Below are 11,704 nucleotides of genomic sequence, written 5' to 3' on the forward strand. Positions count from 1 at the left end.
TCTCTCTTGCACGCCACAACTGATGCTTCTAATGTTCAGCTTTTCTCTCAAGATACTTACACTCTGACGGGTATTCACATTGACATTACACATCCAACGGAGCATACTGGCTTCATTCCTTGCGAGCTTACGTATGTCCTCAGCAGTTACAGCCCATGTTTCACTGCCATGTAGCATGGTTGTTCGTACGCATGCGTCATACAGTCTGATATATATATATATATATATATATATATATATATGTGTGTGTGTGTGTGTGTGTGTGTATGTTTGTCTCCCCCAACATTGCTTGACAACCGATGCTGGTGTGTTTACGTCCCAGGGTCGATTTGCTCGACTAAAGGCAGTGCTCTAGCATGGCCGCAGTCAAATGACTAAAACAAGTAAAAGAGAGAGTATATGAAGTTAATCAGATCAATTTTCTGCAATGTTAGAGAGAAACTATATATAAAATACCATAAACTGTCAGACATGAAACAGGCATTTACCACAATTAAATCAGCCTAGTTTAAAACCTTTAATTCGTTTTCAAATGATAAACAAGACCTGTCTAAATGCAAGCCAAGTAAGACGATGGAAAAACTACACTCACCATATTAGCAGCTTTCTTAAAAGCGCCAATGATTATACGTGGATGAACTCCATCTTCAATGAATGGTTTTGCTTGTTTAAGGAATTCTGCAGTCAAAAGAACAACACTGGTAGTGCCATCACCAACCTGAAGATAAAAAGATAATTACCATGATTAATTCAAATAAGGGCTAACTAATTAATGCTAAAAAGAAGTATCTTTGCTTAAAGCCATCTGTTTTTTCAGCAAAAGCACATCTAAGTATATTATTGTTATTAGCAGACAGATAAATATCACAGGGTTTTGTTTATCACTTGAATTAAAATTTTTAAAAAAATTCTGTTTAATTAAAGGTTTAAAGCACAAAAGATAATATTACCGTTTTAAAATCTTGTATTTTTAGTAATTGTATAAGACAGAGTTGAAATATAAGTAATATGTAATAGCGTTAAATCATGATCTAGTTTCTTATTTCTTTATTGCCCACAAGGGGCTAAAGATAAATGGGACAAACAAGGACAAAGGGGTTAAGTCGATTACATCGACCCCAGTGTGTAACTGGTACTTAATTTATCGACCCCGAAAGGATGAAAGGCAAAGTCAACTTCGGCAGAATTTGAACTCAGAACTAACGGCAGATAAAATACTGCTAAGCATTTCACCTGGCATGCTAACATTTCTGCCAGCTCACCTCGTTAATCATGATCTAGTTTCATTGAGGTGCCACTCAATTACTTTCAGTAATTTATTTCATTACAGTTTAAAATTCATGGGTTTGGTATTTCAATATATAAAGGAGCAGACAGTGAGAAACTGTAACTACATATGAAGAAACTAAGCTAAAAAATTTAATTGAAATATACTGAACAAACCTCTGCATCTTGAGATTTAGCAATATCAACCAACATTTTAGCAGCAGGATGAACAATGTCCAATAACTTTACAATGGTAGCACCGTCATTAGATATCGTGGCTTTTCCTAAAAATAAAATCAAGAAACCATTAAACATTGACAATAGCATTCATAGCTCTCCAGACAATTTATTGTAGTTTGGTTCAAGAGTCATTTAAAAGACTACAACCCACCTCCCTTTTTTTAAATATGTAGCACCAACTACCATATTCCCCAGCTCATAAAGACTGTTTCATTTCTGGAGGAGAGAAAAAAAAAAACCCAACTCAAAGCCATCTTTGCTTGTTATTGCAGATGCTCAGGTTGTAGAATGCAGTTTGATGACTGACCAGTCCTCATCAGAACCCTTGTCCCAGAATGTAAGCCTACATTTACAATTCACATGTAATAAATACATCCCAGTATTATGGCTAACGGCCGTTGCCAGTACCGCCTGACTGGCCTTGATGCTGCTGGCACGTAAAAGCACCTACTACACTCTCTGAGTGGTTGGCGGTTAGGAAGGGCATCCAGCTGTAGAAACTCTGCCAAATCAGATTGGAGCCTGGTGTTGCCATCCGGTTTCACCAGTCCTCAGTCAAATCGTCCAACCCATGCTAGCATGGAAAGCGGATGTTAAACAACAATGATGATATTGACTTTAATTTTGTAAATGTAGTGATAGTAGCAAAAAAAGAAGTTTACAAAGTCATTTGTTTTTCTCACTCAGCATTAACGGTTTACACCAACTGTTAAGGCAATCATCTACAACAGTGATTCTCAATCAATTTTCACCTATGGACTTTTTTGATTCTTACTTTACATTTGGTGGACTCTCATAACCATTTGATGTTTAAAAAAATCCAATTATATTTATACTTAAATATTAATAGGAATTATATAAAAAAAATTGTCAAAATATTTTATGTATAGCAAATTTATTGCACATAAATTTTAACAATTTATATGGAACCACTGAACTACATTGCACAAGGTCAATCAAACAGAAAAGACAGATACACATAATTAGTTATAAGCTACATATTGCAGAATATGTAAATAAAGGATGGCAATCATAAAGTTGAGCAACAGTGCACCACTATCAACTGAAAAAAGGACCACTATCAACTGAGAAAGCATTGAAAAGGGAAATGAAAAAGCATCAAAGTAAAATCTTAACAATTGTAAGACTTATAGATTCACAATCAATAAAGTATGGAGTATAAGTCTAAAAGATAATAATATGAGACAAAATGCTTGGCAGAAACAGGAGAATAAAGCAATGAGTTTGCCAGATCTTCAACTTGGTGCTAACTTCCCATAAAGAGGCACAACCTAGGAATGAGCATAAAGAAAAGAACTGCACAGTTTCACAGATATGTGGTCAAAGTGATAATGATGAAATGTCATAACATTTGAAGAACCATCAAACAAAACTGACAAAAACAGGGGTGCAAAAAGATAGTAACTATAAAAACAACTAGGCATAAAACTTCTCTAGACTTTGGCCTGTTGCAAAAGCAGCATGAAATCCTTACATAGAGACTAATCTTCATGCAAAAATTACTACCCATTGAAATAATAGATGGACGAAGGAGTAGATGTGAAACTGTGGTTGGTTAGACAAAGTCTGGGCAAAAGCAGAGCAATTAAATATTAAGCAAGCATTATCCTTGCAGTTACAACAAACTGGATGTTTTAGATAACAAGCCTCTCAAGGATAACTGAAATAATCAACTATTACATAGATGTTAGTGGGTGAAATTATGGCAGCTAAGAGTAGAAATAATAGCCAACCTTCCTATGAAAATAGTGTTGTCTTAGAAACAGCTAGTAGCAGCTACTGATGTGTTAATAGACAATACATTTAAAAGACAGTCAACTGAATACAGAGACTTCAGGTATATGTAGGAAACTAGTTTTTCATTTTACCAGTCACTGGGTATGATCCCCTTATAAATAACCTGATTAAGTCTTTTTGAGCTGATGCCAGTGCACCCATGACTGGCTCCTGTGCCGATGGCATGTAAAAAGAACTATCCGAACGCGATTGATGCCAGGCCTGCCTGCCTGGCTCCTGTGCTGGTGAAACATAAAAAGCACCCACTACACTCTCAGATTGGTTGGCATTAGTTAGAGCATCCATCTGTAGAAGCATTGCCAGATCAGATTGGAGCCTGGTGCAGCCACTGGCTCTCCAGACCTCAGTTAAACCGTCCAACACATGCCAGCATGGAAAACGACATTAAACGATGATGATGTGGCTAGACCATATCCCACTCTGCCAGATATTTTAAGCTTCTCCGTGATGATTCCTGATGGGTAGGCTTTCCCTGTCTTCATATCCATAATTGCTTTATCTATCAAGTTACTGTCTATTTGGATAGATGGTTTCACACTAGGCAAATTCTCCTATGTGTTCTCCACATCTAGCAGCCTTTCATAGTGGCACTTCCAAGTCCCTTTCATTGCAGAGTCACTAACTACAAGTGAACCATCAATGCACAATTAATTTGTTCTATATGAGATTAAACTGCTCAATCTTCCTGCCCAATATACTCTGCTAATAGGCAATGAGTTACCACTTGAATTTTATGAGATGGGAAATGTAATTCATGCTACTACACAAAAATTATTCCAAAATCCATAATCTTAATTTACAAAATGTCACATTAAGACCACTCCAAAAGTAAAGCATTCCTACTGAGGGTCAAATTACGGTCACACTCTTGGTTTCAAAGACTTACCATTGCCCTGGTGCACACTCCCTCATCAGGTATAAAACATTAAATCCCGAGATTAATATCAGATAATTAAATTATGGGGTGAGAGCACTAAGCAATGATAAGTATAAAGAATACAACCCTACCTCCATCCCTTTTAATTTGTAGAGCCAACTACCATATTTCCCAGCTCAAATATGCTAAATGTCTGAACATGCTTTTAACATATTCAAACTGGTAATAATATTAATGTCAGGATCTTTATGTTTTTCTACACAGCTTTTGTAATAAAATAGTCTGGATATGAAGAAATAAGGTGCCTTAATTAAAAAGCAGAAAACTTGTTTAACCATTTAGCATTTAAAACATTCATATCCAGCCAAAATATTCAACCCGTTTTATGTTCAAACCAACCAGATCCTGTCTCTCACACCTTCCCTACAATGTCATCCTAAAGATAAACAATCACATCATCAAAATCTCAAAGCTATGAGATAATCCATGATTAATTCAAAGCAATGTGAATAAAAGGAATTATTTTTGACTGAGTGATGTATAAGTTAAAGGGTTAACTGAAAATGACAAAATAAATAAAAGTTCCCATCGCTTTAGGGAACCATATTTAGGGCTACTTCATTTTTGATAGAAGACATGTACCAGAGATGCTATATAGTGGGATCAAGCCATAACCAGATGGTTACAAAATGAACTCCCTAATCATGCAGCCACTTTAACTTGCAAATAAAGTAATTTTTCTTTTTTACAATAAAGCATGAGAAACCTTACCTTGAGCATCCACAATTAGTTTATCCATTCCTCGAGGACCAAGAGTGGTACGAACAGCATCTGCCACAACTTGACAGGCCATGATGTTACTAAGGATTTGGGGCTTTCCTTGAGAGGAATCTGTGCCCTCTTTTAATAAAATGATTGGAGTTTGCTGAAAGAAACAGATGATACAACTGAATATGATTTCAAAGAAGCATAGAAGCTAAGCTTAAAATAGAAGTCAAAAGTTCATTAATGTCATTCATAAAATTACAAGAGATTGTAACATCAACTTGACAAAATATATTAAAAAAATCTCAATACTCAAATATTAATTAAGCATAATTACATCACTAGCATATCTATTTTCAGTGACTTCACTAGGAAACCTATTCCTTACTTATTTCATCCATTTTAACATACCTGGAAATTGATCAGGCAAAATACAGTCATTACATTAAACCAAGAGTGGGGAAGCTTTTTAGTGCAGCGGGCAAAAATTTCCAAAGAGAAAGGTCCTCTGGCAGATCACAAGTTCTAACTCTAATATCTGTGTAAATCCTGTATATATCTATGTATAATTCGATATACATTAATAAAGATATGTTTAACATTAAATTAACGTGTAATATCTTCATTTACGCTGCCACTGAATTTAGGACGTTTATATTACTTATGCGGTATTCTATATTTTTCAGCTAAAGTGTAGTTGGGTCTCAAGGGGGTAGTACAAACATAGCAATATGTGTTTTATAGCGAAAGCAAAATTTCCCTTTCAAATGGCAATTACCGGACGATTTTCTGTTCGAGTCTAACTGTTTTAAGTCGTAGAAACGTGACCTATCTCGAAAATAAGCACAGGAATATTGTATAAATTTTATAATTGAAAAATTTACTATATTTTGTACATACAAGTATACCAGCCTGCGAGCACAATAAAATGGGCTTGCAGGAGCAATTACGATTGTGGGTTTCCCCGCCCCTGCATTAAACCATTTTACCAAATGACCTTATATATTCTAAATGTATATATCAAATGAATATTATTCTGAAATATGACAATTTTCAATACTCCAATGTATTACCATTGTGTATTAATGGACAATAAAAACTGTAACGACAGTAAAGTGATTTCCATTATACAAATAATAGCAAGAGCAGCAGACATTGAAAGATCAGGTTATTAGCACTACACTGGCTATTCGATTAAGGATTTCTTACAGATGTACACAGGTAGAAATTTTGGGGAAGGAAATATTCAATTTAATTGACCATAGAATTTGAAGTGGCTGCGTGGTAAGTAGCTTGCTTACCAACCACACGGTTCCGGGTCCATTCCCACTGTGTGGCACCTTGGGCAAGTGTCTTCTACTATAGCCTCGGGCCGACCAAAGCCTTGTGAGTGGATTTGGTAGACAGAAACTGAAAGAATCCCGTCGTATATATGTATGTATGTATGTATATGTATGCATGTGTGTGTATATGTTTGTGTGCCTGTGTTTGTGCCCCCCCCCCAACATCGCTTGACAACCGATGGTGGTGTGTTTACGTCCCCGTAACTTAGCGGTTCGGCAAAAAGAGACCGATAGAATAAGTACTAGGCTTATAAAGAATAAGTCCTGGGGGTCGATTTGCTCGACTAAAGGCGGTGCTCCAACATGGCCGCAGTCAAATGACTGAAACAAGTAAAAGAGTAAAAAGACTAAAGGTGGTGCTCCAGCATGGCCGCAGTCAAATGACTGAAACAAGTGAAAGAGTAGTGTTGCTTTATCCACCCACGACTGATGAATAATTGAACTCAGAATTTAAGGAACACCAACAACAGATACAACTCAACAGAACACAAGTTAAACAGGAGATATTCTACACAATCACAAGAGTGATTAGATGGGGAGGGGCCTTATGCTATGACTTCATCCACTAGTTACATCCAAGATTGCCAAAGATGAGAGAATGAAAGGGAAAGTTGACTGTGGCGGCATTTGAAGCCGGATCGTAAAGAACAGCAAGAGATTCTGCTAAGCATTTTCCCCAATGCTCCACCGATTCTGCCAGAGATGCAAGATACCCCAAACTTGATATCCGAAGTTAGTATTTCGGTAATTTTTCAGATTAACACCCGCACGATTACCTAACCGTAACCCTAATCCTAACACTAAACCCTAAAACCCTAGTGAAAATCGTGCGGGTGTTAATCTGAAAAATTACCAGTATTTCTAGCAACAGGATTTTAAAAGTAAACTGCAGTGACTAATTTAAATAAAAATAAATATGAAATGTGAAGTTGGATGGGGTTCGAAATAGAGAATTTATATTCAACAGCACGTTGATTTAACAAGACGATTTACCCTAATACAATTAAAAAATTTCACATTCCAACAATATTCTCGTATTTACGACTAGCTGGATTACCATTCGGTCAATTAGTAAAACTTGACTGCATTGTCTGCTACATATTCCAGGAAGATGGAATAAAAATTGTAAACCATATTTTATTTGATATAGTAAGGGAATATTTCGGGAAAAAATATTTTCAAGGAATGGGTTACATGGCAAATCAAAATACCCATGCAACACTAACAAGGCCTCAAATTAAGGCGGGGGCACAGTCGAATATACAGCTCTTAGCCTCGTTAGAAAGAGGATTTCTTTAATCAAGATAAGCTCGCACATCTTGTAAAGATGAATCAACACTAAACCCCCTGGAAAACTTACGAATATAGATTATCTTTGAAGAATATATTAAATATATACTAGCGTTGGGCACCGTAACACTGCAGTAGGTTTTATCTTTTTCTAAACAGCGATAGATGACGGCTCCAATGACACAGTTAAAGTACATTTTCAAATACAATTTCAAAACAAAATTACAACATACAAATTATTATTGACTGTCTTGGCCTCTTAAAACCATCAGGATTCATAAAAATATATACGGTTAATTATTCTCCATAAGCAATTAGTCATCATGTCTGATGTGGATTTGTAAAAGGCAAAATATTAAAAAATTGTTGGAGCTTAATATTTAAATGAAAGTGACAATTAAGAAAGTAATTAGAAATAGTTATATTTTTCTGGTAAATAACTAAATATCTACAGTATTTCTAAACGGATATCATAATTTATTTCGTTTCTATTGCTTAAGACTGAAGTAGACAAAAGAAAGAAAAGATTAATTTATGAATAAAATCTATATAAAAGATAAAATGATTCATTAAATCCTATTAAAAATACATCTGCAGGATTAGTAAAAATAAAAAATAAAGAATATTCAAGTTGAAATAAATCACAAAAAGGATAGAGAAACCATTTATGGAGATGAGATTTAAAAACTGGGGTTGAAAGTAGGGATAAAGAAAGAAAAAAAAAGCCATTTTTCAATAAAGTCCATATATAATATTTTAAAATCTATCACTGATTATATCTCTACCTAAAACTAAATAAAGGAAGTTGGAAATTCAGTGCAAAATTCGCACGATTATTATTAAATACATTGCAATGAATTATACAATAGAAATTACCAGAATCCATGTGACAACCCATTTATTGTTCGAGTAATATATAAAATATTATTAACATCTTTCATTTCTTAAGCTATTTAGAATGTTTTAATGCAATACTTTTAATAAAAAATTTAACACGGGATGGAATTCCCATAAAAGGTTTCCCTGTCTACAACTGATTTTCGTACATTAAAAAAAAGATACTAGGAGAAGCACATGTTACACGAAATCTAATTTTGTCTACAACGAAGCTTCTAGATGACAATGCAGAATACGAGTGGAAATCTATTTATTTCACGATAGTATACTATAAAACGAATGTATTTTTGCAATACGATGATAAAACATTCGAATTAAATTAATAACAGCATCTGTAAGCATAAAAGCTGCATAGGATGAAAACGATTACAAAATCTCTTACCATAATTGCAAATTATCTCTTTATTGCCGGCTTTGTCGGTAGAGTGAGCAAAATGGATTCGGTAGTAACAACGGGAGAGTATTCATACCATTTTCCGGTGCAACTACTTCCGCTGTACAAATCACCATGACAACGTTTAGTTCGCCAGCAATTATGAAATTCAATTCGGATGTGGTTTTTGTGACAAAAAGATTCGCGAGACTAACACACACACACACACACACACACACACATATATATACACAAACACATAAACATAAGAGTTTCAGATAAAAAAATCAAAACAATAAATAATTGTGACATCAACCCAACAAAATTCCTGAACATTTTAGAGAAATTAGTTCTGTTTGCGTAAAGATTGAAGTATAATTTAATTACAAAGAAAGGGAAAGGTAGAGTTTAAGTAGCAGAATATGGAGTGGAGGGAGTACACCGTGGAACAAATGGCAGGTTTGGTCACGCCCTGCGGACAAGACTGCAATGGAGTTACCACGGATTATGGACAGTGACACTCGCTGCAACAGCCATCTCACCCCATGGGGCTTATTCCTCAGACCGGCCGCAATTATCTCGCTTTTACTGAAGAAATCGGTAGTGCAGGGTCGGAGAACAACCTGTGGTCTCGATGGGGACCGGCACAAAATAATAGCGGCCGGTCAGGCACCTGTATTTATTTATTTTACTCTCCTCTGCTGACGGCGACGATATCTGGGTTTGCGGCCGATGCAGCGAGGTTGGAGCTGCAGAACATATAGCTGCACATCGCGCCCCAGTTTAGAGATCTGCCTCCTTTGTAGCAAAAGTGGGTTATTTTCTTGGAGCGCTTACCGTCCCTGCGTCAAAGAAAATTAAAGGGAAAAAGTTGACTTCCCTCAAACTAGGACTCTGATGTGATATAGGTCACTTCACCTACAAGTATTTCTCAGATTTCACACTAGCATCTTTAAAATGATGTTGGTCGGGGACAACGGACAAGAATGGCGAATTGGCAGAATTGTTGTATTGTTTTGGCTATTTTCCGTTCTAAGTATAAGTGTCATCAAGGTCCAACATTACCTTTTGGTCTGTCTGATCGATAAAAGACGGTAGTGGTGTTTGAAGGAGATTTGGCTATTATTTCTAGCAGATCGAGCGACTTACGGCTAGACTCCTACTTGTAATTATGTACAAAGGTTAGTAGCATGATAGTTGTAGCGTGTTGATGATAGCATAACACTGTACTGAAAGCAGCGGATGCGCTGTACATTCACGGAGGAAGAAGAAGGAAAAAAATCATTACATTTATTAGAACAGTGTTCTCTTCAGAGGATGATTATTTTTCTTCCACTTCCAATTAACAAAGTGAATTGTGAATCTTTCACACTTGTTCGTCTACAGTAGTGTTTCTTAGTATTTTTTTTTTTTTTGTAGCATCTCTTTTAAGTATTGTTATGTATAGCGCCCACTTAAGTGGTGAGTACGTCATCACGATTAAACTAACTTAACATGGATGATAATTTATAAATTTTACTCTAAAAATGTATTGTATAAGCTTTTTTACAGTGAAATGATAAAAAAAATCACTGAAGACAAGTTGTTTACTTTAAAAATTACAAGTTAATGACTTCTCTGTACTTGATGAGATCTAGCTAAATTTATCCAGGATGCACTATCTTTTACTCTTTTACTTGTTACAGTCATTTGACTGCGGCCATGCTGGAGCACCGCCTCTAGTCGAGACAATCGACCCTAGGACTTATTCTTTGTAAGCCTAGTACTTATTCTATCGGTCTCTTTTTGTCGAATCGCTAAGTTACGGGGACGTAAACACACCAGCATCGGTTGTCAAGCGATGGTGGAGGGACAAACACACACACACACACATATATATATATATATATATACACACACACATATATACGACGGGCTTCTTTCAGTTTCCGTCTACCAAATCCACTCACAAGGCTTTGGTCGGCCCGAGGCTATAGTAGAAGACTATAAAAAGAGATACTTGCTGCAGGTGTCACACAGTGGGAATGAACCGAGAGCCATATGGTTGAGAAGTGACCTCCTTAGCACACAGCCATGGTCACACTGAATAAAAAAACATAAACAACCGGTCATTTCTGTGGTCGATTTAATCAGCTCACCTTTCCTAAACTGGTGTAATGAGAACAAATTATTTTTATTCAGACTGAAAACAGCTCACACTTCGACTGCCTCTGTTGTGGCTAACACTGGGATGATGGTCATTCTACCCAGTTTAGTTCAGTTCCAGAAAACAGTTCTTATTAGGGACAGCTAAGATACTTAGGAGGGTTCTTGGCATCTAAAGCTATTTGTTGTAGCCCGATGTTAGGAGTTTTTCTTTTCCAACAGTCTAATCTATTGTGTATATATCTTCTTTTATTACCTCCGCCAAGGAAGAAGGTTATGTTTTCATCGGTGTTGGTTTGTCTGTCTGTCGTCTGTGTGCAAAATAACTCAAAAAGTTGTGAACGTTTTTTGATGAAACTTGCAGGGAAGGTTGGTAATGACACAAGGAACAGATGATAAAATTTTCGTAGTGATCCGGGAATTTTCTTTGATTCTTGAAGGATTTTTCATTTGCTATATCTACTTTACATGGTTATGTTCTTTGATTATCTCCCCTGTTCTTTTATTCTTTTATTTGTTTTAGTCATTTGGCTGTGACCATGCAGGAGCACCGCCTTTAGTCGTGTAAATCGACCCCAGGACTTATTCTTTGTAAGCCTAGTACTTATCCTATCGGTCTCAATTTTTCTTGCAATATGATATACATTTAAAAACACAAAACGAACACCATCACCACTCTCTCTCTCTCTC

At 36.0% G+C, this 11,704-nt stretch overlaps 1 protein-coding gene across 1 annotated transcript in view; it reads right to left on the reverse strand.

The window, feature by feature from the left end:
- Positions 1 to 8,996, reverse strand: part of LOC106878754 (T-complex protein 1 subunit eta) — a 31,673-nt gene extending 22,677 nt beyond the window's left edge. Inside the window, exons 1-4 of the mRNA XM_014928074.2 lie at positions 8,879 to 8,996; positions 4,973 to 5,126; positions 1,444 to 1,550; positions 593 to 718 (exon numbers count right to left, since the gene is read on the reverse strand). Of these exons, the coding sequence (XP_014783560.1) occupies positions 593 to 718; positions 1,444 to 1,550; positions 4,973 to 5,126; positions 8,879 to 8,881 (390 nt within the window). The 5' untranslated portion in view covers positions 8,882 to 8,996. The remainder of the gene's footprint in view (positions 1 to 592; positions 719 to 1,443; positions 1,551 to 4,972; positions 5,127 to 8,878) is intronic.
- Positions 8,997 to 11,704: the final 2,708 nt, after the last annotated feature.

Source organism: Octopus bimaculoides, chromosome 2, assembly GCF_001194135.2.
Source record: "Octopus bimaculoides isolate UCB-OBI-ISO-001 chromosome 2, ASM119413v2, whole genome shotgun sequence".
Classification (NCBI taxonomy): Eukaryota; Metazoa; Mollusca; class Cephalopoda; order Octopoda; family Octopodidae; genus Octopus; species Octopus bimaculoides.